The sequence below is a fragment of the Bison bison genome, unplaced genomic scaffold (assembly GCF_000754665.1).
Source record: "Bison bison bison isolate TAMUID 2011002044 unplaced genomic scaffold, Bison_UMD1.0 scf7180017864473, whole genome shotgun sequence".
Taxonomy (NCBI): Eukaryota; Metazoa; Chordata; class Mammalia; order Artiodactyla; family Bovidae; genus Bison; species Bison bison.
Window position 1 is genome coordinate 13,963,686 of NW_011495034.1, and position 25,242 is coordinate 13,988,927.

Sequence of the window (25,242 nt, forward strand, 5' to 3'; positions counted from 1 at the left end):
GTTTCTTGTTTTTAACTTGAGGTATCTCTACTTCTACGTAAATAAAACAGCCTTCAATAGCTAATATATTAGGTACTTTCAAAAGAAAGCTAAGGGCTTGTTTTCTCTGCCAGAATCATTATACATTATTAAACTGTAGAACATGCATTTTGAGCAACAGTTTTGTAAGAAAATATTATCACCCAAATTCTATCACACCTTAAATGGCTGCTTATGAAAAAGAAAGTTACCAAATTTGGATTTGTAATCACACTAAGTGGGGATCTTTCATACTTATTATTTGGGGGATAAAATGAAACCCATTAGAGCTGTTGATTAGGTTTGAATCCAGGATTTAGTGTCTATAAATTGCTGATCCTTTCTCGAATCCACACCACAATCAATACAAAGACTGAATAATGCTAACATTTAGATCTATCTTGGATTGTGAAGGTTTATGTTTGTGATTTTAAAACAATGCTTTGGCATGAGAACAAAACACCACTCTTATACTCCCTTGGGCCAAAGAATTCTCAGTAGCTGGTGCTTCTGGTCTGACTTTTCACTCTCAGCTTGTATGTCTTTAGTTTACAACTCGTCCCTACAAGTGAAGCAGTATTTGATTTCTGGCACTGTACTTGGCTATAAGACAGTCCTATTTACGATTCTTTTCCTCTCCAGTTCAGCAGAGAGCAAAAGCTGTAGAGTGCAGAAGTAGCACCCGTGTCTCAGAGCAAGGAGGAGCTACAGAAGCAATACGAAAAGACAAAGACCGGTGAACCTTCTTCACCTGCCAGGCACAATGTCTCGTCCTGCACACAGAAGACCAGAATACCGTAAAATAGTAAGATCTCTTTATAAATATATTCTCAAAGAGATTTTTTTTTCCTGCTTTAGAGAAAATGTTTTCCCAAGTGATTTCTGAATTATTTTGAAAGGTGATGCTATTAAGCAGACTTTTTCAGTGGAGCAAAGGGAGTGTTTTGTGGAGAGAAACATAAATGACACTTCTGGGAATAGTTACATTTATCTTTTACATACTGTGAAAGAATAATCAATTCTTTATACATATTTTAAAGTCTTCTTTTCTGATTAATTATATCTACAGAAGTGTCAAATTTTTCTTCTATCTCTAACAGCAAAAGTAAAAAGATTAAGCAGTTCTTTGTATTTCATACTTGTAACTGGTTGTATTTCATACTTCTTGAAATAGGAAATGAAACATATACAAAAAAGATGATTATATATTACATTAAGTAGGAATAGGTCATCAAAAACTCAATACTAAAAAGATTGCCTTTAAACTATATTTTCTAGTCTTAAATATGATTATTATTGTGACTTGGTGTGGGCTCTTATCTTTCCTGTATATTCCAAGTTCAGAGTTATTTTTAAAACTATTTGAGGATTAGATTTGGATAAGTGTTGTTCTTTAACTCTCTTTTATTATGGTTTAGAGGTATTCAGAAGTTACAGATGTTAAAATTCATCATTAAGTTTAAAACTCTGTTAATTATTTCAGCAGACTCAAGGGCATTACATAAAAGTAACTCTGGGCATGAATACTTAGGATTGTATGACTAACCCATGCACACCCCAGTTGGAAACGGCTGTAGATGCCAGTCTGGAATCTTCATTTTTTTATGGGACTCCTCAAATGCTGAAAAATATTGTATGTGCTTCATATTATACCTAAGTCACTTAATTTATATATCAGTTAAAACACATTTTTATCTTGATATATCCAAAACCTCCTGAAATAATTAATGGTGTTCTATTTTTTATGTAAAAAAAGATTGATTTTTATGTTTTCAAAACTGTGATGATAAATTTATGTTGATCTCTCTTGTGATCAATCTGAGACCCTTCTGGACATGTGTTTCAAGATACAGTCTTTGACCATGAAACAAAATGAAGAACACTGGCCTTTATGGGCACCGAGCTTGAAACTCAGCTAGAAGTAAAACATAGTTAGTATCCACCCACCAGAGAGAGAGAGGAAAGAAAAGAAAATGCTATATTTTTTTCAGTTTAGCCTTAATTATAAATGGGCACAATGTTGAAGGTATGGCACAAAAATACGTGTAATTTTATCTCCTGTTCTCTATTTTTCAAATTCTTTTGTTTTACTGCTGGCAGCAACAACCACATTCATTCATTTCTCTCTCTCCTTCAACTTTGCTTATTCTTACACTGTCATATTGGCTTTTAACAGTGATTTATCTTCTGCTGTAGCTCCTTATATGTTAGGCAGATATTTTCTGTATAATTTACAGGCAGTTCTTGTGATTTATGATTAGGTTCTTGGAAGGTTTAAATAAGAACGGAATTAAAACTGAATACATGATGACCCTTCAGTGGTTTGCTTAACAAATATTTTTATTTAAATCACATGCTTTACATCATTGGTTTCCTACTAGAAATATTAATGTACTCATTTTTTCCTATGCCTGAAGTGTGTACATTAGTGCTTAATGTCAATTAATGTATTTAATGTCAATTAATGTATTTAATGTATATTCTACACATGTTTATGACATTTTGATTTAGCTTTTCAACAGAAATTATGTTCCTATGCACCATATACTATTTGGATTCTTTTGATTTATCATTTATAATTTAAATTTTAAATTATAATTAAATTATAATTTAAAATTTACAAAGTTATAATAAATATTCTACCCAATTAAAGAAACCTATTTATCGTGATATAAACCTATTCATAAGAGAATGGACATTGGTGGTATTGGGTCAATTTTGGAAGCATTTGGATCAATATCATATAACATTTCAAAAAAGTCACTTGGTTGAATAAACTATTTTATTGGTTTTCTGAGTCATTTCTACTTCTTATTTAAGAAAAAATAATTGAATACATATTATCAGGCCTTATCTTTCCCTTCATGTTGTGCTACACAAGATACCTGAGCCTGCAGGTAAAAACACCTCTTCTAACCTGGAATCCATATTTGATCTTTCATGAAAATATAAGATTGTGCACAAAATAAGATTATTTTTGACAATGGTACCCCTTCCCACCTCCCTCTCCCACTCACCTCTACTCCAGGCAGTGCCTTCTTTTGTGCACCTCAAAGAAAATTGCTACGACAGAGAGGAGCCTGCAGTCTCAGACTCCACCCGGGCTCTGCCAATAATGGCCAGTTGGGCGAGTAACTCATTCCTCCTGAGGCTTCATTCCCTGCTCTGAAAGATTGAGGGAATTGTAGTAAATTATCTCAGATATCTTCTTCTATTTCTTTGTTTTCAATAGCAGATACAAAACAAAGAAACTTTTTTTTAATTGGAGGATAATTGCTTTATAATGTTGTGTTGGTTTCTGCCATACAACAATGTGAGTCAGTCATAATTATACATATATCCCCCCCTCTCTTGAGCCTACCTCCCATCCCCTAATCTACCCCTCTAGGTCATCACAGAGAGCCAGGCCGGGGCCCCTGTGCCATTCAGCAGCTTCCCACTAGCTATCTTTTTAACACATGATAGTGTATATATGGGGCTTCCCTAGTAGATGAGCTGGTAAAGAATCCACCTGCAATGCGGGAGACTCTAGTTCAGTTCATGGGTCTCGAAGTTCCCCTGGAGGAGGCATGGCAACCCACTTCGATATTCTTGACTTTCTTAATTTGTCCCACCCTCTCCTTCCTCCACTGTCTTCACAAGTCTGTTCCCTATGTCTGTGTCTCCAATCCTTCCATTCAAATAGGTTCATCAGTACAATTTTTCTAGATTCCATATATATGCATTAATGTACAATATTTGTTTTTCTCTTTTTGACTTACTTCACCCTCTATAACAGGCTCTAGGTTCATCTACCTCACTGCAACTGACTCAAATTCTTTCCTTTTTATGGCTGAATAATATTCCATTGTATATCCGTACTACATCTTCTTTATCCATTCATCTGTTGATGGATATCTGGGTTGCTTCTATGTCCTACCTGTTGTAAATAGTTCTGCAGTGAACCAAAAAAACTTTTTAAAAGGGATTGATTGAATTTTGTGTTTTCTTTTTTCCATATTTTCAACATATCTTTGGTAAACTAAACCAAATTTATTCTCAGTTTTACTTTTCATTTTTAATTTATTCTTAAAAATATTACATATTTTAGAGATCTATAAGAAAAGTACAAATTCTTTTTTCTCTAAGTATAAAGAAAAACTCTAAATTTGTTGCTATGGTAGGGTTCAGCCTGATGGTCTCCTTAGCAGATCTGAAACGTATTAGGGATTGTGCAGACTCATGAGACATCTCACCCAATTTTTCCTTCCAAGTGAAAACATGGTCAAAATATACCAAAGACCATTCTAGAACAATAAGAATTTATATTAGCAATTAGCATTTTAAAAAACTTCCTCCATGAAAACGTATTGTAAGTTGTATAAGCAAATGCATAGAAAGATGTTCGCATGTTAAGAAATTTATTTCAGAGCTCTTTTTCCCCCAGCAAAGTATCCAAATATGGGTACAATTTGTTCTCGAGTGAAAATTACTGCAGTCATCAGACACAACTGAGCACACACACTTAGTGGGGAGGGGGATGGAAGAAAGGAACAGATGATCTTAAAGGCTGCTTCTGGCTAGAAAACTTTTTATAAAGGACCGGTAGTATATTTCCCATAACTTTGCCAATAACATAAAACTATCTCTTTTTCCCCAGAATAAAGATCTCTTTGTCCTCACCTATGGAGCTCTGGTTGCCCAACTCTGTAAGGATTATGAAAAAGATGAAGATGTGAATAAATATTTAGATACAATGTGAGTAGACGTCTTTTATTCTTGTGGAATGTAGTTGGTCTTCCTCTTTTGACTTGTCTTGCTCCATTTTAGCTCCTCTTCTATTTCAACAAATCCCATCTAGAGAGGAACATAATTTCTAATAACTGCCATTTAAGTTGCCATAAAGCCTAAAGCAATAAGAAGGGGCTTTTATTCCATGAATATCAATCATGTGACATTTTCTTTTTTATTAGAAATCATTTATTTGCTAGTGTTCTGTAAGCAAAAGACGTGGTAAAACTGAAATTGCTCTTTAAAGAATATGGTGGGTCATCACATTTCTTTTCAAGTCTTCTGTTCTAGCATAATTTCTTCCAATGTAAGTGTGTGTTTATGTAAGCATAGACTATCTATGGAAGGATCCGTGCAAAAACTGCTAATAGTAGTTGCCTGAGAGAACTGGGGAGAAGGGCAGGAGATTATGGGTAGAAGGGAGATTTACTGTTCCTTACATAGTGCGTTTATTATCCGAACACTTTTAACATTACTCTGTTTTACTCAAAATCATACAAAATAAAGAACTCATTCCTTCCTTTTAAAATAAAAGTCCATTCTCCTTTATTAATAGACATTTCTCCTACACTAATTCAGCCTTTAATTTTCAGAACAATTATATGATTATTATATTACTGCTTAACAATAAAACATCTATAAATATACTTAAATCTCTTAATTATGGATCCTTAAAAGGTTTCTAACAGAGCAATGACTGGAAAATTTGTACTAGTTAGAAGGTTCCATTAGAAAGTTTGAAGAGGAAATTTAGTGTAGATGAGCATTTTGGACCTCTTTTAAAACGCTCATTATATTCTTGATTGACATACAGAAAAAAGACATTAAGAAAAGCTTGAAAGATTTTTTTGTGAGCTCTTGCTTTCCTCCCTTTCTATATGCTTATCCTTTTTCTATCAGAAAGTTCTCCTTCATTGTTCTAAGTTCTGTTCATTTTGGTCCACATATTCTTTTAAAAAATTTCTTAATTAGTCAGGAGGACTTCCTCAGCTAAATTGTCTGTAACAGTGGTAGCTTTTTAAGCTATTTTATATTTAGGTCACTCTTAAAAACATGATAAAATATTTTCAGAAGTCAGATTATTTAACTTGTTAAATTTCCATTGTTTTGCAGAACAACAGCATAAAATGAAGACACTCATTTATTTGACACCCCCCCCAAAAAAAAATACCTATGGGTAGCTACTTGGGTGCATATTTTAATAAACATGAATGAAATATTATTTAAAGAATGCATTTTGAGAGGCTGTAGAAAGGCCTTGCCGTAAGAAAAACAATAATTCGCATTTGGATTTCTTTAATAGCTTCTGCTGACAGCATCTTACATTTTTAATTTGATATATAAAATATCTGCTTTGCAGAAATATACCGTTTGACCAAAGCAAGATGTATACTGCACTGACTACAACATTCTGCCTTTCCATTATCTGTCCTAGCAGCTGAGCCTGCAGATATGCATAATATAGAAAACACTGAAAACATTTTTTTCTAAAATCCTGGTACAACTATTTCTATAGTTTCTATTTTTTAAAAGTCTTTTCAACGTGAACTTCCTGCCTAGAATCACAAAGCACTTTTCTTGGAAGGCAAGTAAGCTAAACTGAATATTTCTATCTACTCAGAAATATAAACAGATAACCTCATAGATTTAGTAAATCACTTTGACATCAAATCCACCTTCCTCTCCCAGTTGACTGGTCACTGAATATCCACTCCCACCCTTTTCAAGCCCTGTGGAACAAATATAGCCCCGTACAGACTGTGATGTCTTTTGACTTGTTGAGCTTTCTGTTGCCCTGTTCAAATTGTTTCACTAGTCATGGACATGCGGCTGTGACATTAAAAGACTGATTTTGTGCCAGTTGGTAAGCAAAAACAGTCTTCTTTCTTTTATTTCCACTGTTAAGTTCATAATTCCTCAAGTAGATTGAAAGTTTTAGGTCTGTCTTGTTGAATCTGTCTGCTCAGATATATTATCACATCTCAATAAAATGATTACAGAATTGTGCTTTGGGTACGACTCAAGCCATCTGCTGTGAGATAGAGTGAACACATAATACAAATACCTTCTCCCAAGTCCCATACATTTAATTTCCCTAAAATTAAAAAAAAAAAAGAACTTTCTGAACTTTGCTTTTTTTGTTCTTTTCACTAAACCAGTGTTCCAACTTCAGTGTAGCTGAAAACTAAATGGCACAAAAAAAATTATTTCTCCATTCCCTTCTTCCTCTCCTTCCAGAACCGATCCCAGACATACCTGCTCTCCTACCATGGAAACTATGCTAAGAAAAGATGAGCATCTAGGTACCACACCTGTAGCAGCCAAGTCAGCTAGAGCCTCATTCTGTTTCTGATAATGGCCAGTGATGAGAAAGCTAGCTGCCAATGAGACACATTAGGCTGCAAACACCAACCTCTTTTAATTTTAATTTACACTGTCAAGTTTGGGTCAGCCTTCACTCCTCAGACTCTTTTGCTTAAAGGAGACTGGTTAAAATTTCCTGGATGAGTTGTGCTCTATGGGTCATAAGGCTGCTGCTGCTAAGTCACTTCAGTCGTGTCCGACTCTGTGCGACTCCATAGACGGCAGCCCACCAGGCTCCCCTGTCCCTGGGATTCTCCAGGCAAGAACACCGGAGTAGGTTGCCATTTCCTTCTCCAGTGCGTGAAAGTGAAGTCACTCAGTTGTGTCCAACTCTTAGCGACCCCATGGACTGCAGCCTACCAGGCTCCTCCGGCCATGGGATCTTCCAGGCAAGAGTACTGGAGTGGGGTGCCACTGCCTTCTCCGGGTCATAAGGAACCCCCTGCCAAATTGCCATTTGACTTGTCAACTTGGTTTACTTTATTATTTATTTACAAATGTCCTAACAGATGATTCCATGCTGAAACATGGAGGGACTTCTCTAATGTCTCAAATATTATCTTCATAGGACACTCTTTCCCTTCCTCCACAGGGGATACGGTATTGGAACACGGCTGGTAGAAGACTTTTTGGCTCGATCGTGTGTGAGAAGATGCCACAGTTATTCAGAAACTGCAGACATAATTGCCCAGGTAAGTGCATTTTAGCTTTGGCAGTATGTTTTGAAAAATTTTGATTGGTCCTGTTTGGTGGTTTTCTTCTCCAATTGAATGGGTTTCAACTGTTTTTGTTACTAGGTGCTAAGAGAAGGAATTCTGACCAAAACGCATTTTATTTCTGCACAGAGATAAAGCTACTGTGACCAGAGATAAATGCTGCCAGGCTTTTAAACATCTATTGATTTTTCTGACCACTTGTGGGGCGTGTACGTCCCACACTGGGAAAAATGTTTTGAGAAGGTAAACAGAAAAACAGGGTAAAAGGCAGCCTTATAACACGTATAAGGGTATGGAGAAGGGGATAGCAACCCACGCCAGTATTCTTGCCTGGAGAATCCCATGGACAGAGGAGCCTGGTGGGCTACGGTATACAGGGTCGCAGAGTCTGACGTAACTGAAGCAACTTAACGTGCATATAACACATATGCCCCAAACTAATTTCTTTGCATAATCATTTTTAGCACATGGAAGGAGGTAACCTTTGGTTAGCTCAGAGAATATTGGTGTAGTCATTTTGTTCCCAGAACAATGTTTTCCCCAGAGGAAAAAATAAGCTTCCTGTAAAAGCATGTGCTCTAAGAACTTTCATAGCCCTTATATATAAGAAATAACTTTGAATCATCCAGCACAAGCTCAGATTTCTTGGATATAAGGTTAGGAACTGAATCCTTAGCCAAAATTCATTTAATCTGCAGGTCTTATGGTTACTAACCTGGTGCTGTCTGTTTGTGGGAGCCCTAGAAAACAGGCATGGACGTGAGATATTGATGGAGACAGTAAGCTGCCTCCAGTTCACACAACCGACCAGTTAAGTCCGTATCATTTTCCTTTTCTCTCATTCTTAATGTAATTCTATGTTGTCATACTGACTCTTCATCTAAGTGGTGATAATGGTTTGACATAGTGCTTTGTGATTCTCAGTGCAATTTTACATACTTTTTGTCTTTCATTCTAAAAGTATCTCCGTGAGGTAGACAGGGTAGGGGTTATTGTCCTCATTTTCCAGTTAAGAAATCTTGAGCTCCAGAAAGAATATGATAAAAACTGAATATAGTGTATGTGAAAAAAATTATACCAAAAAACCACAACCAAATGAAAGATGTTTTCACATATTATTATTATTACTTTCATTATTTTGTGGCTAGTGAATCATGTAGTTGAAATTAAAATCCAGGTCTTCCAGTCCTAGCGTAGTCAGTTTATTATACCACTAAACAGGTTAAAAAAATTCTCTTTCCATATTTGCAGATGGTAACTAAGATACTGAAGCAGTAATTTGAAAAATGAAATAATTTTTCACTCAATCACTGCTATGGGTAATGCTACAAGAATACTAGCTGTTTTAATGGAAAGTAAATACTTGAAATGTATAAATGTACATGGCTGTATTCTATTTCTGTAAAAAAAAAAAAACACCATTTGGATTTTGATAAGGATTGCATTGAATCATTAGATCGCTTGGTAGTATGGACATTTTAGCAATAGTAAGTCTTCCAATCCATGACATAAAATGTAGTTCTATTTTTTGTGTCTTATTTAATTTTTTTTTCATTAATGTTTTGCAGTCTTCAGTATACAAGTCTTTCATCTCCTTAGTTAGGTTTATTCCTAGGAATTTCATCCTTTTTCGATGCTTCTATAGATGGACTTTTTCTTTTTTATTTTTGAGGGGTGATAGTTCATTGTCAATGGCACCCCACTCCAGTACTCTTGCCTGGAAAATCCCATGGATGGAGGAGCCTGGTAGGTTGTAGTCCATGGGGTCTCGAAGAGTCACACACGACTGAGCGAGTTTACTTTCACTTTTCACTTTGATTCATCAGAGAAGGAAATGGCAACCCACTCCAGGGTTCTTGCCTGGAGAATCCCAGGGACGGGGGAGCCTGGTGGGCTGCAGTCTATGGGGAAGCACAGAGTCGGATACGACTGAAGCAACTCAGCAGCAGCAGCAGCAATTCATTGTCAGTGTATAGAACAGTACTAATTTTTGTATGTTGATTTTGTATTCTGCAGCTTACTGAAATTATGTATTAGTTCTAACAGTTTTTTGTATAGTCATTAGGATTTTTATGTATAAGATCACATCATCTGCAAAAAGAGAGTTTTACTTCTTATCCAATTGGGGTGTGTTTTCTTTCTTTTTTTTGCCTAATTGTTCTTACTCTGATTTCCAGTAGTACTATGTTGAGTTGAAGTAGTAAGAGCAGGCAGCCCTACCTGGTTCCTGATCTTAGAAGAAAAGCCCTTGGTTTTCACTATTGAGTAAGGCAATGGAAAAAGCACAGCCTCTTCAACAAATAATGCTGAGAAAGCACAGAACAATGAACCTGGACCCTTATCTTATACCATACACAAAACCAACTCAAAATGGACTAAAAAAATGTAAAATCCAAAACTTTAAAACTCCTGAAACAGACTATAGGGGAAAGGCTCATGACATGCGTCTTGACAGTGATTTCATGGATACGACATCAACAGCACAGGCAACGAAAGCAAAATAAGCAGGTGAGATTACACCAAACTAAAAAGGTTCTGCACAGTAAGCAATCAACAGAATGTAAAGATAATCTATGGAATTAGAGCAAATATTTGAAACCACCTATCCGATAAGGAATTAATCCCCAAAATACATTAGAAAAGTCTATAACTTTAATTAAAAAAATAAACCAAACTAATAACCTAATTAAGAAATAGGCTAAGACCTAAGTAGACATTTCTCCAAAGAAAATATACAAATGGCCAAGAGGTATATGAAAACAGTCACTAATTGTCAGGGAAATGCAAACCAAAACCACAATAAGATATAACCTCACAACTGTCAAAATGGCTGGTTTGGTTTTTTTTTTAATGTTGCTGAAGATGCTCAGAAATTGGAACCCTTGCATACTGTCAGTGGGAATACAAAATGCAGCCACTGTGGAAAATAGTAAGGAAGTTCCTCAAAACATTGAAAAATGCAATTACCATATGACCTACCATGCCTCTTCCGGATATGTACCAGAAAGAATTGAAATCAGGGTCTGGAAAAGATACTAGCACTCCTGTACTCTAGGAAACAACCCGAAAGTTGATTGACTGATGAATAGATAAGGTGATCAATACTACAATAGCATATTCAGTCTTTAAAAAGAAAGACATTCTGCAATATGCAACAACATGCTGCTGCTGCTGCCAAGTCGCTTCAGTCGTGTCCGACTCTGTGCGACCCCATAGACGGCAGCCCACCAGGCTCCCCCGTCCCTGGGATTCTCCAGGCAAGAACACTGGAGTGGGTTGCCATTTCCTTCTCCAGTGTGTGAAAGTGAAAAGTGAAAGTGAAGACTCTAGCGACCCCATGGACTGCAGCCTACCAGGCTCCTCCGTCCATGGGATTTTCCAGGCTGGTGTGGGTTGCCATTGCCTTCTCTATGCAACAACATGGTTGAAGTCAATTACAGAATGACAAATCTGGTATGATTCCACTTATATGAAGTCTCTAAAATAGTCAAATTCACAGAATCAAAGAGTAGAATTGTGGTTGCCAGCAGCTGAGGGAAGGGAGAAATAAGGAATTACTAATCAACAGGCATAAAGTTTCAGTCAAGCAAGATGAATGAGCTCTATGACACTTCTCTGATGGTCCAGTGGTTAAGACTCCATGCTTCCAATGCAGGGTGTGCAGGTTTGATTCCTGGTTGGGCAACTAAGATCTCATGTGCTATGCCATGCAGCGCCCAGCCCCCCCCCCAAAAAAAGGAAGTTCTAGAGGTCTGTTGTAAAAAAGACTTAAAAGAAACAGGTCTGTTTGATATAAAACTAAGAACATGTGCAACATCCACTTTCCAAATATCTCTTCTCTAAACATTTTATGTCTTTTTGGTCTTTCCAATGTCATGTAAATTCTTGTCAGCCCCTCCTATCCTCAGCGATTGGGAAAAAAATCCGCTTTCACTCCCATACAAGATTCCTTATTAATGAAGAATAAGAAGGACCTCACCCTTCTCTTGTGCAGAGAGGCTGTCTCTTGGCCTTTGCACTTTCCTTCAAAGACCTGATTTCCTCCCTCTTGATCATTTCCACCTCCCCAGCAAAGTGTTCTTTTACATGTGGGGATGATGTCACCCAGTTCAAGAGCATTTTAACACAGATGATGGGTCAGACTTTATACTCAGCCACTGATGCTTTGCTTATAATTAGTAGCTTTTGTTAAAAGGTTTGGCTTTCCATAGCATTATCTCATTAGCCCTTGTAAACTCTCCTGGAGGAGGCAAGTATAAAATGTTCCAGAGCTGGTGTTGTAGAGAAGTGGGGCAAGGTCAGAGGGAGTTCACCTAGTCACGTGCTGCCGTGGGGCACAGCACAATCGGGAACAGAACCTAATGGTGTGACTTCCGTTTGGCTGCCCTCTCAGACCACGCACTTTGTACAGAACACTGCCATCATTCTTCCCGAGTACCTACTGTATACTGACATGTCATGGCTTCCACAGAATTCATGATTGTTGTCCTGGCTCCAAACCAGGAAAGAGAAAGAGGATGCATTTGAAGGAAATTGGCTAGATGAAGAAATCTATGCCCATATGAGTGAAGTGATTCTCCGAAGAGCTGGTTAGTGAAAGACTGCACGTAGGAACAGGTCTCCTGACTTTATGCCTCTGCCTCTGAGAGGGGACAACTATTTGACTTTGGATATTAATAACATTTTTCCCTCTCTAGCTTTCTTCATTTCATCTTTTCCACACAACAGATTGTCACTAGGCTTCTGACAAATTCTTTTGACAGTCTTTATCAACTTAGACAGCTTATTAAAAAGCGGAGACATTACCTTGCCAACAAAGGTCCGTCTAGTCAAAGTTATGGTTTTTCCAGGAGTCATGTATGGATGTGAGAGTTGGACTATAAAGAAAGCTGAGCGCCAAAGAATTGATGCTTTTGAACTGTGGTGTTGGAGAAGACTCTTGAGAGTCCCTTGGACTGTGAAGAAACCCAACCAGTCGATCCTAAAAGAAATCAGTCCTGAATATTCACTGGAAGGATGCTGAAGCTGAAACTCCAATACTTTGGCCACCTGATGCAAAGAACTGACTCATTTGAAAAGACCCTGATGCTGGGAAAGACTGAGGCGGGAGAAGAAGGGGATGACAGAGGATTAGATGATTGGATGTCATCATTGACTTAACAGACATGAGTTTGAGTATACTCCGGGAGTTAGTGATGAACAAGGAGGCCTGGCGTGCTGCAGTCCATGGAGTCGCAGAATCGGACACAGCTGAGCGACTGAACTGAACTGAACCCTTAAATTGCGCCATCTAGTGGTGTGAGAAGAAATCTCATGCCAGACACCAAATCACTGATTCAAAGAATTTTTATAGTCAGCCTTACATTTTATAGAAAAAAGGACATAGGCTAATTATGAACTCAACTTCCTGAAACATTAAACATGTATGAATTTCTAATGTCATTTTTTCATATACAAGTGTACCTTTTGTGATTATTCCTTCAAAATACAACTACAAATTTTAAGTAAGACAATATATAATTAGCAGCATTATAACATGATATGTAGCAGCATATAATATTTTAAAACGTGAGTAATACAGAGCTTTTCTGAAGAAAAGCTCAAAGTAATTTCCACCTATTGTCTATTTTTCTATTACAAGAACTGTGTGAAGTAAAAAGGCATCTGTCATTAGCCTCATTTTACTGACAATGTAATTAAGACTCAGATGATGTCACCACGAACACATAAAGAAGAAAAGCCAGTTTAACTGTTGATGTGAATCTAAATTGATGCATTCACTATTTTCATAGTGTTTGGAGATTCCTAAAAAAGTTAAAATAGAACTAACATAAGATTTAGCAATTTCACTTGAGTATTTACCTGAAGAAAATAAAAACACTAATTGGAAAAGATATATGCACTTTTATGTTCATTGCAGCATTGTTTACAGTAGCCAAGATATGGAAGCAACCTAAGTGCCCCTAAATAGATGAGTGGATAAAGAAGATGTGAAACACACACACACACCACGCACACGTGTGTGTGTGTGGTGTGTGTATATAATGAACTACTACTCAGCCATAAAAAAGAATAAAATCTTGCAATTTGCAACAACATGATGGACCTAGAGCGTATTATGCTAAGTGAGATGTCAGACAGAGAAAGACAAATGGTGTATGACTTTACTTATGTGTGGAATCTAAAAAGCAAAATAAATGAACGAACATAACAAAAAAGAAACAGACTTACAGATACAGAGAACAAACTAGTGTTTGCCAGAGCAGGGAGATTTGAGAGGAGGGATGAAATGGTTGAAGGGGATTAAGAGGTACAAACTATCAGTCATAAGATCAATGAGTCACATTGATGTAATGTACAGCACAAGAAATATAGAAAATATTTTTAATAATATGGTGTATAATCTATAAAAATATAAATCACTATTATACACCTGAAACAAATATAATGGTGCAAATCAACTACACTTCAATTTTTTAAATGTGTAGCTTTCAGAGAAAAAAAGCCAGCTTCGAATTTAATTCTTCCGACTTTGTTCCAGTGCTTTTTCCAAAAATTAATTGTTTCTTTAAAATAGACCTTTGATTAGAATATATATATATATATATATACACACACACACACATATATATAACCGAGTCACTTTGCTGCACATCAGAAACTAATACATGTAAATCAACTATACTCCAATAAAAATATGAAATGTACCTTTGAAGATTTTTCTCCTATTACAACCACCATTCTGAGAAAAATGAAAATGCAGAATTTGCAGTAGAGTTACCCTAGATGATTTTAGTTGTAGTAATGAAATATTGGAGAGTTTAAACTTAACAGGCATACATCCCTGTGTTTATTATAAGAGCAAGTCAAAGATAAAATTGTACTTCTCTCTGGTCTAAGGTCTAAAAGAGAGCTCCTTATTACACAAAAATGTATTTCATGGTTTCCAAACACATTTATGATAAAAAATTTTTTATTAGAAGAATCAAATCAAAGAAAAACTTCATCATTGAATCAAGATAATCATAAAGGATGGGCCTGAAAAGAATTATTAGAATGTTGCCTTTAAGAGTAGCTTAAACATGAGGAGCTCCGATCCTCATCAGATTCGGAGCAGTAGTCTAACCAAGTTCAATGTAATGGAGATTAAATCTGAGTCCACATCCTGCTCAGCCACATTCCCTCTCTGTGACCCTGAGCAAATCATACAGCTTGTCCAAAGGTCAATGTCCACATGTATCAGGTGAGACCTCTTCCAGCTGTGGTTTCCGGATTTTCAGGTATTGCTTTCCCTAGCTAAACTCTGGACACAGAACTGTAATCATAAACAGCTGAGTATGTTGATTGTAGCTTCCAAAGTCTCTCTCAGAGCATCCGTGCCTTCTCGTTACTGATAGTATTTACAAATAGTTGACCTGGTGTAAACTCTGTTCATCAAAGCCTAGAAAGCTTTTTACTGTTAGGTCAATGTCATTATGATGGTTGCTCTGAAGGGTATAGACGGAATTTATGATTTTCTAGAATAAACATCACATCATTGGCATTGTCACAGTAAGATGAAATTTTTAAATAGAGAAAAATATGATATAAAATATATAAAAGATAGAAACAGACTTATAAAACTTGAAATTCTGATCCTTAGGCTGAAAAAATTGGAACTCCATATATTGTGCTTGCAATAAATTCTGAAAAGCAAAAGCGAAATCTTTTACTTTGAATAGTATAAGTTGAAACCTTGGAAAGGTAAAGGAACTCATGATCAATCTTACTGAGAACATCTTTATTATGAAAATAAGGCAACATAAGGCTGTATTTTAGTTCAATCTTTTAATCAGGCTGTGACACACAGTTTCACTGTGTTTTATGCCTGTTGATCTTCCAAGAATTTGCTGCTGGCCAGCTTCTTTTATATGTATTTCTGTTCTCCATCCAACAAGAACAAGACTGTTTTACAATGAATGAAAATAATATGAAGTTTTCCTGAGTTACGGTAATACACATAAAATTTGACTTGATACTTACATAGATTATCCAGAAAAATTATATTGAATTTCATTTCCCCATCATGTCTGTAAGCTTCACAAAGGGAAGGATAATTTCTGGCATTCTTGGGGTTTGGCCCATCATGCCATGGCAAACCAGCGCATTGTAGACATTCATTAAATATTGTTGAAATGAATTTAGAAAGTATTTGAAGATTTTTTTCTCACATCTACACTGTTGCTCCTCCTAGTCTGTCCAGAAGAGGGCAGTGGGCCGTATTCATCGCCAAATAGACTCCTCTCTCTTCCTCTCTTACTGTAACTCTCATCACCTGCAAAAGCCCCCTTATTTCAAGTAATATTTACTACGCTGAAAATACAGTGCTCTAAAAGTCTCTAGTTGCTCACAACAGCAAATCAGCGCTGCTGCTGCTGCTGCTAAGTCGCTTTAGTCGTGTCTGACTCTGTGCGACCCCATAGACGGCAGCCCACCAGGCTCCACCATCCCTGGGATTCTCCAGGCAAGAGTACTGGAGTGGGGTGCCATTGCCTTCTCCAGACTCTCACTGAATAATAGACAATGAACTCATCTTGATAATTTTACTGAAATGTTTATTTTTTCCATGATTTATAGAAGTGTAGAAATTTTCAGGAGAAGATTCATTCCTGTTACATTGATGTCAATTGTGATTACAAAATGCAAGCATTAAAGAGGTAATCTAATACCATTTCACTTAACTTAATGGGCTCATATGTCTTCCAGTTTATTATAAGGGCAAATAGAAAATACAGTTGTACCTTTCTCTGGTCTAAGATCTAAGAAACATCTCCTAAGTTACAGAAAAATATTTCCCATGCTTTCCAAACACACTTATGGTTAAGTTTTACAATCTTGAGAAGCTAGAGACAAAATTGATCATTTAAATAAATCATTCCCATTTATTATGGGAAATGTTCGAAATGTATCCTAAAACTCCTCATGGAACAAAATTGTGTTAGGGAGACTTTATGTTGTTAGCATTGGGGTTGTCACGTTGTAGGGGCCTGTTGTGAGGATGCTCGGGACACCACAGCTGGACCTCATGGAAGAATAGAAATGGAGTCTATCTTGTCATCTCAGTAGCCGGCATTTATGGTTCCTTACTTCAGTCTTCTGCCATTTTAGTGACTCAATTACTCTGGTTATTAAGCTCTTGCAGCTACCTACTAATATCATTTTATTCTTCTTTATCTTCTCTCCATCTCAGTGATTCTGCTGCCTCACAGTTTTGGCCTCCTCTTGATTTCTACTTAGTCATTTACTCCAGGCATTTTTTTTGCTTTCTGCTCAATCATCTAATCTGTGATTCTCTCTGTGTGTCTCACATTCAAAATCCCAAAAAGAGAGCCTCTAGCTGGTACAGCCAGTCACTAGCCGTCTGTTGGGTAGAGTTTTTACACTAAGCCACTTCCACAGACCCATAGCCAAACTATGGACTGACTGTCTTGATTTTCAAATGCCTGTCCTTGTCCATTGTGCTCAGTCGTGTCCGACTCTTTGCAACCCCGTGGACTGTAGCCTGCCAGGTTCCTCTGTCTGTGGAACTCTCTAGGCAAGAATACTGGAGTGGGTTGTCATGCCTTCCCGCAGAAGATCTTCCTGACCCAGGGATCAAACTCAAGTCTCCTGCATTGCAGGCAGATTCTTCACCATCTGAGCCACCAGGGGAAACAACAGGGTAATGAAACACAAAGCACGGCCATCAGAGGGAACCCCTCAGAAAGGGAACTCGGGCACGAAAAACAGCCTGCTGCTGCTGCTAAGTCGCTTCAGTCGTGTCCGACTCTGTGCGACCCCATAGATGGCAGCCCACAGGCTCCCCCGTCCCTGGGATTCTCCAGGCAAGAACACTGGAGTGGGTTGCCATGTCCTTCTCCAATGCATGAAAATGAAAATTAAAAGTGAAGTTGCTCAGTCGTGTCCGACTCTTTGTGACCCCATGGATTGCAGCTCACAGGCTCCTCCGTCCATGGGATTTTCCAGGCAAGAGTACTGGAGTGGGGTGCCATCGCCTTCTCCAAAAACCATCCTGAGACTTTCCCAAATGGGGAAAAGGAAAGAAGAACCTTATTCTTTCCATCTAGGAAATTGATAGCAGTAATTTATGGGTCTTACTTTACCTGTGAACACTCTACTTGGTTTATTCATCTTACGGATGCTACTGTTTGTTTTCCTTTGTTCCAGCGGCCAGAATTCCTGTATACAATAGTGTGCTGCTGCTGCTGCTAAGTCGCTTCAGTCGTGTCCGACTCTGTGCGACCCCATAGACAGCAGCCCACCAGGCTCCCCCATCCCTGGGATTCTCCAGGCAAGACACTGGAGAGGGTTGCCATTTCCTTCTCCAACGCGTGAAAGTGAAGTCGCTCAGTTGTGTCCGACCCTCAGCGATTCCACGGACTGCAGCCTTCCAGGCTCCTCTGTCCATGGGATTTTCCAGGCAAGAGTACTGGAGTGGGGTAGCAGGCTCCATTTAGCATGCAAGCTACAAGGTACTGAAGAAGGGAATTGTCATTGTTACACATTTTGCAGACAATAATCAAGTAAGCAAACCTTTCCAAAAAAAGAAAATGTTTCCCCTAGGAAGCAGTCCAAGTGAAACCACATTGTTAGTTGAAAGTAAATATTTTAGACCATTAGCAAGAGTGGGGCAGACATTTCTTAGAACACTAAACTCAGAGATACTTTGGTGGAAGGGAGATAACCAAGTTCTCCTAAGACAAAAATGATGTTGTGCTTCAGTAGACAGTATTTGGTTTTTCTTTTCAATTTCTTATAAAAGAACCAATCATAAAAGTTCTGGTCCTCTAATCCTATGGGGGTTTTGCTTTTGCTTCTTTTTTTCTAAATCCCTTGCAGTCCTTTCTCTTGGCATTCTGTGTTTCTTCAGAGAATGTTACCAGAGATGACCTGATATTTTTATGTGAATAGAGAAACTGCCTGGGTGAAGTGAACTTAAACCAGGCCATTCAAGTCAGAGACATCAATATATCTTAGGATGTTTTTCTCCTCTTAAAAACAAAACAAAGCAAACAGTTTTGTTCCTTATGCTTCTGTATTTTACTTTTTTTTTTTTTTTTTTCCTGATTATATTTGGCTTCCTTCATTTTCTTAACAATATACTTTATCTTTAAAAAAAAATACCTTCCACAAAAATCACCATATTTCACAATTCTGTAGTAATAATCAGTCACTCAGTTGTGTCCAACTCTTTGCAACCCCATGGACTATAGCCCGTCAGGCTCCTCTGTCCATGGGGATTCTCCTGGCAAGAATATTTGAGTGGTTTGCCATGCCCTCCCCCAAGGAAATCTTCCCAATCCACAGATAGAACCAAGGTCTCCCACATTGCAGGTGGATTCTTTACGGACTGAGCCACCAGTGAGGCCCAAGAATACTGGGGTGGGTTGCCTTCCAATTCTGAGTGTAAGCCTAAATGGAATGCACCCAGTACCATGCACAACATACATGATTATGTTGACACCTTAATTCTGTGCACAAAAGGGGGAGGCTTTTTTTCTGTGCTTTAAATGTTTTATTATTTTTTTTCTCTTACCAGGATAAAAATTTAAATCTCAATTTTAAAGTTGCCTCCATTCCTACGATGCCTCCCCAAAGATACACATAAACAGATACACCCCTTGCCTTTTACACACCTCTTACTTAAAGGGATAGACAAAGAAATGCAGCCTGAATGGCATAAAATAAAGGGGGCCTTGGAACATTTTTATGGCTAAGCAACACTTGTCCTTCGTTAAAATCTCTCACTGATGTGGAGGACTGGTTTTCGCTGATCCTTTTGGTAACACGTTCATGCTGCTTTTACGGCCTCAGGGCCAGGAGCATGCCTCTGATGCTGCCTAGTTAGTGGTCAGCATCACCAGTGATAACACACCTTCCTTCTTCTGCAACACGCGCTCTCCACACTCAGCTCAAATCTCTCCACGTCAGGCAACTCAAAGCCGTAACCCGGACAACCTGCCAGGAATCCTAACACTATGGGGTGGGAAGAGGGAGAGGGTGCAGTGGGCCACCGCTAATTTCTCCTCCATGAAATTGTTTAACAGCCAACAATTGTGACTCTGGGACAAAGAGCCCCCAATCCTGAATTTGTAGGTATCTTGCCACTGTTTTATACTAGAATAATTTTTAAGTAGATGTTTGAGGATTTAGACATTATGATATGGGCTCCCATCCGCACCCAAAAGATTGAAGTGGGAAACTGAGGTCCTAGAACAATGGAGTCCTCAGAATCTACCTGGCATTCAGGAGCCAGGCACTCCTTACCTGTGATGTGTACAGGGAACTGAAGCAGCGGTGGGAAAGAAGCCAAGTGGCAGCCTGGGTCACTCATCAGAAGCGTCTGGGCAGACCAGGAGGGTCAGGTTCACAACCAACAGGGTGGCAACTGGAGAGCAAGTCAGAGAGCAGTTCCTAACGCAGCACGGTGGATGTGGGTTTCAGGGCTGACGCACCACACGTGCCCCATCCCCAACTCCTTCCTAGGATTCCTGCTTCCTCTCATCCCGCAGTCAAGCAATGGAAGTGAATCAGACTAAGCCTCAACAGAACATCTTTCTTTGCTATTAATTGCTATTTTTCAAAGGCTAGCTCATAATCTAGTGGTAGAGGCCTACTGACTTACTTTACTTTTTTCCAACATATGGTATTAACATAAGTGGGAGCCCTTAGTAAACAGGGATTAAATTCCATGGAAGTCACAGCACAGCACCACACAGCATTCCAGAGAAGGCTGGTCTCACAGTTAGCTGAATGTCAGACCATTTTCCTAGTTAGTAACATTGTCGAGCAGAGAAGACAGAAAAACTAAAAGGAAAGAAAAATCCTTTATAGTCAGAAAATTCTCAATATTTAAAAATGATGAATATTAACAGCAAAGGGCACACACAAAATATTTTGAAAATTCTTACCATTTGGTCCAGAAATGTATTTCTTAAAAATCAGAAAACTTTTTAAAGCAAACATAACCATTTAGACTGAATTTTTCCCCTCTGAGTAGGCAAGAACTGCCTTATATAAACACCCCCACACTCGCTCTGTTCCCTTTGTAGCTCTGGGAGGGGTGAAAGAAAAAAAGCGTGGGAAGTTTTCCTTTGTGAACAAGCTTGTGTGCATAACCACAAGGTCGGTGGATTCTGCAGGCTGAGGGTGTCTAACCCAGAGGACTGCATCAATTGCTTTGGCAGATTCTCAGTATGAAGCCAAGGCACCTGCAAGAAAATTACCCTTTAACTTTTTATAGACTACATTTGTATAACATTATTTTTCTTTTAGACACAGAGAAGTATCTCTTAAGGCTCAACTCTCAGTAAATTCTGCAAGTTACCTCCCCTTACTTGTGAATGTCTATCTTCCATGTCTGTTCATGGTCAAATCTTACAGGTAAACTGGCTCTTTCCAGGCATCTTGTCTCCTTAGCACTATTACCAAAGATGTTCCAGAAGGAAGTGTTCAATCTTTCAGGTATCTCAGCACATGAAATCCAGACTGTCCTTAAGTTTCCATCGGAGACTCTTGGTTTTATTCCTGTGGCTTAACTTATTTGGAAGAAACTCATGAAAGAGACTGACTTATGAAACAAACTTAAGTGTTCGGGTTGAAAACAGCAATAGCATTGGGAGCATTTCATTAATGTAAATTTATCATGAAATTCCTGACTAGGGGGTGAAAACAGTTGAGGAAACACTGGGAAACAAAACCCCAAAAGCTCAAGCAAGCTCTACCTGAGCCTGGAGATTCGGAGACACATGGGCAGGCAAGCCCTGCTTGCTGTGTCTTTTAGTTTGTGTCAGAAGTAAGATTCTGTCCGGATTTGCCCTGACCTCTCAGTGCTGCGCCAGGGTAATGGTTATCGACCCTGACTATTTCATAGAATCATCAGCTTCTCCCAACTCCAAATTCTGATGCCCAGGCCCTAATTTTGACCAATTAAATGATAGTCTCTGGGAATAAGGCCCAGGCATCAGAAATTTTAAAATGCTCCCTATGTAATCTTAGGGCTTTCCAGGCAGCACTAATGGTGCCTGTAGAACCTGTCTCCCAATGCAGTTTGATCCCTGGGTCAAGAGCCCCTGGAAAGGGGCATGGCAACCCCTCCAGTAGTCTTGCCTGGAGAATCCCATGGACAGAGGAGCCTGGTGGACTATGGGCCACAGGGTCTCAAAGAGTCAGATGTGACTGAAGTGACTTAGCATGCACGCACACACGCATGTGATCTTTAATGGCACACACTGCTTTAGAGCACGGTTTTCATGATGTACCAGGGTGATCACTGCAGAGGTGGGGTGGCATGTGGGGACTGCTACTCCTCCTTCTCTCAGTTCAGATGCTTCCAGAGTTACCACTCCCTTTTATCTCCTTTAAGTGCTTCAAATAAAATAAAATATAATTGGGAAAAAAGTGGAAAACATTAGAGGGATGTAACCAAGGAGAGTCTTGATAGAAACAATGCCCGCCAGTGTTGGGATAACTAGTTTATCCCATCGAGGAGGAGGTAGGGAAAGAAACTGCTTCTTTCAGGACCTTCACTCCAAAGAAGATGAAATTGATCAAACACCAGTTTCTAACTGTATGTTTGCAACTACGTATGTCTTTAACTGCTTTACTTCCTTTTTAGTATCAGGTGAAACTCACTCATTGGAGAAGGCGATGGCACCTCACTCCAGTACTCTTGCTTGGAAAATCCCATGGACAGAGGAGCCTGGAAGGCTGCAGTCCATGGGGTCGCTGGGGGTCGGACACGACTGAGCAACTTCACTTTCACTTTTTACTTTCCTGCATTAGAGAAGGAAATGGCAACCCACTCCAGTGTTCTTGCCTGGAGAATCCCAGGGACGGGGGAGCCTGGTGGGCTGCTGTCTATGGGATCACACAGAGTCGGACACGACTGAAGCGACTTAGCAGCAGCAGCAGAAACTCACTCATAGTTAGCCAACAGTTTAAGGAAGCAAGCCTTTTAAAAACCCTGATTACTATCTCTCATGTTTCGTCTCTTGGCACAAACACCAACAAAACACCTGGGAGAAATCTTCCTGATCTGTTGATACCATCAGCAATTATTATTATTGCAGAAGCACATCCTTTTATGTTAAAAATCTAAGAATAAAATGTTGTTACCATGCAACTAGTGGAGGCGAAAATGGCAACCCACTCTAGTATTCTTGCCTGGAAGAATACAGTCCATGGGGTTGCAGAGTCAGACATGACTTAGTGACTAAACCACTACCACCATGCAACTAGGAACCATTTTATAGGTTGTGTACTCTGCCAAAGGATGTGTATATTTTGAGGTATTTTCTAAAGCAAAATTATTCAACATCACCTGAATTAATAACTTTTCTTACTTTATCCTCTTCCTTGAAACAATCTAGAGAATGTGATTAAGTAAATCAATTCATTTTCCCCAATTTAATCTCAGCCATTACAATTTAAAATGTTTTAAAGATTTTTTTTTTCTGGCACTGGTGTGGCTGTAGGGTCAGGAAATTTGAAACTGTGAAAAGACAGCTGGTCATACAGACAGACAGAAAGATGTGCTCTCAAAGATAAAATATTAAAGTTTGGGTACTCTTCGAAATCTTTTATGAACTTTCCATTGCTGAAAATTTCTTCTTTATCAATTGTAATTTTTACCTGAGGAAATAAAATACGATAGTGATGCTATGTTCTAACTGTGCTTCTGGTTCACCTCATCAATACAGTGAATGAGAAGCATAGTTCAAGCATAACTATCTCAAATGTCTAGAAACCCAAGTGAAAACACTGTACAGAAAGGGAAAGAGGCCAAGGACCCAAATAGAGACCAAGCAACTTGGAGACAGACATCAATCCCCAAGAGTACACGCAGAAGACAACGGACTAGGAATTTATGGACTACTGCCTTAAGACTCAGGACAACAGAGTTGAAAACAACTCTGATGTACTAATCCAACACTCAAATATTACAAGTGAGGAAATTCACTTTAAAAGATTAAATGAACACTTGAGAATACACTACCATGAAGCAGTATTTATGTGACAGAAGTTGAATTACACTAATTCAGGTCCAAACTTAAGCTCCATCTCTTACCTGTGGCTTAAACATAACCTTTTTGAAACTTAATATTATTCATAAAGGTGGAAACAATCATCTTTCCCAGTATGCTTTTGAAATTTTAAATACAAATTATATGTAAAACATCCAACACATAATAGTTTGTTAACAAATTTTAATTCTCCCTTTCCTCTTTAGTGGAGTAGCAAAATTTAGAATATAATCTCTCTTACAAATATTCTTTTATTTGGCTAGGCAAATATTCTTTCTGCATAACTTGATTTTAACAAACAACTGAACTTTGAAAATATTATTTGAAGCAACCTAAAAGCAGTTTTCTTCCAGAATCAAATATGACATTTTACATTTGTAAGAAGAATCTTCCAACCTCCAAAATGAATTAAACTAACCTAATGCTCTTGACCAAAACCCTACTCCAGTAGGTGTAAGTACAAAGGCACTGGCACTTGCCTTGCCTGCAAGTAACACAGGCCTCCTTCTGGGGCTACCCTCCATGTTCAAGTTCAGCCTCAGTAGCTCAGCTTGACTCCTTACCTCTCCTAAAACCTCATTATGTCCCAGTACTCATTTAGGGCTTCATTAAGTTTTAGTCAGAAGCCACTGCATTAAACAATTAAAACTGGAGCCAGATCCTTCCTCGTGTCAGCTCCCGAGGGCAATCTAGGCTCCCTTGGGAACTTTGGGGAAGGAAGAGATTGGTTGAATACATGATAACAATCAAGGCTGAAACCACACCAATGAGAATAGTCATCCTTGCAGCTGCCACATAAAAGGAGCATGTACAGATCCAATGCTCCTTGCTCTTTAGGTCATAGGTAAGGGGCTGCAAATGTCAAAAAGTCAACTACTGACTTTATTCTGGTTGCATGAGTGAACAAAGGAGAACAAACCAACATGCTATTATCATGCACATAAAAATGAACAATTCCTTGAATTACCACATATTATGTGCCTCCTAATCTGGTCCCACCACTTCGTGGGAAATAGATGGAGAAACAGTGTCAGACTTTATTTTTTGGGGCTCCAAAATCACCGCAGATGGTGACTGCAGCCATGAAATTAAAAGACACTTACTCCTTGGAAGAAAAGTTATGACCAACCTAGATAGCATATTCAAAAGCAGAGACATTACATTGCCAACAAAGGTCCGTCTAGTCAAGACTATGGTTTTTCCAGTGGTCATGTATGGATGTGAGAGTTCGACTGTGAAGAAAGCTGAGCACCAAAGAACTGATGCTTTTGAACTGTGGTGTTGGAGAAGACTCCTGAGAGCCCCTTGGG

At 38.5% G+C, this 25,242-nt stretch overlaps 1 protein-coding gene across 1 annotated transcript in view; it reads left to right on the top strand.

Annotated features, from left to right (window-relative positions):
* Positions 1 to 781: 781 nt before the first annotated feature.
* Positions 782 to 25,242, top strand: part of TRAPPC3L (trafficking protein particle complex 3-like) — a 38,725-nt gene continuing 14,264 nt past the window's right edge. The window contains exons 1-3 of the mRNA XM_010861823.1: positions 782 to 823; positions 4,658 to 4,755; positions 7,745 to 7,844. Coding sequence (XP_010860125.1) covers positions 782 to 823; positions 4,658 to 4,755; positions 7,745 to 7,844 — 240 coding nt within the window. The remainder of the gene's footprint in view (positions 824 to 4,657; positions 4,756 to 7,744; positions 7,845 to 25,242) is intronic.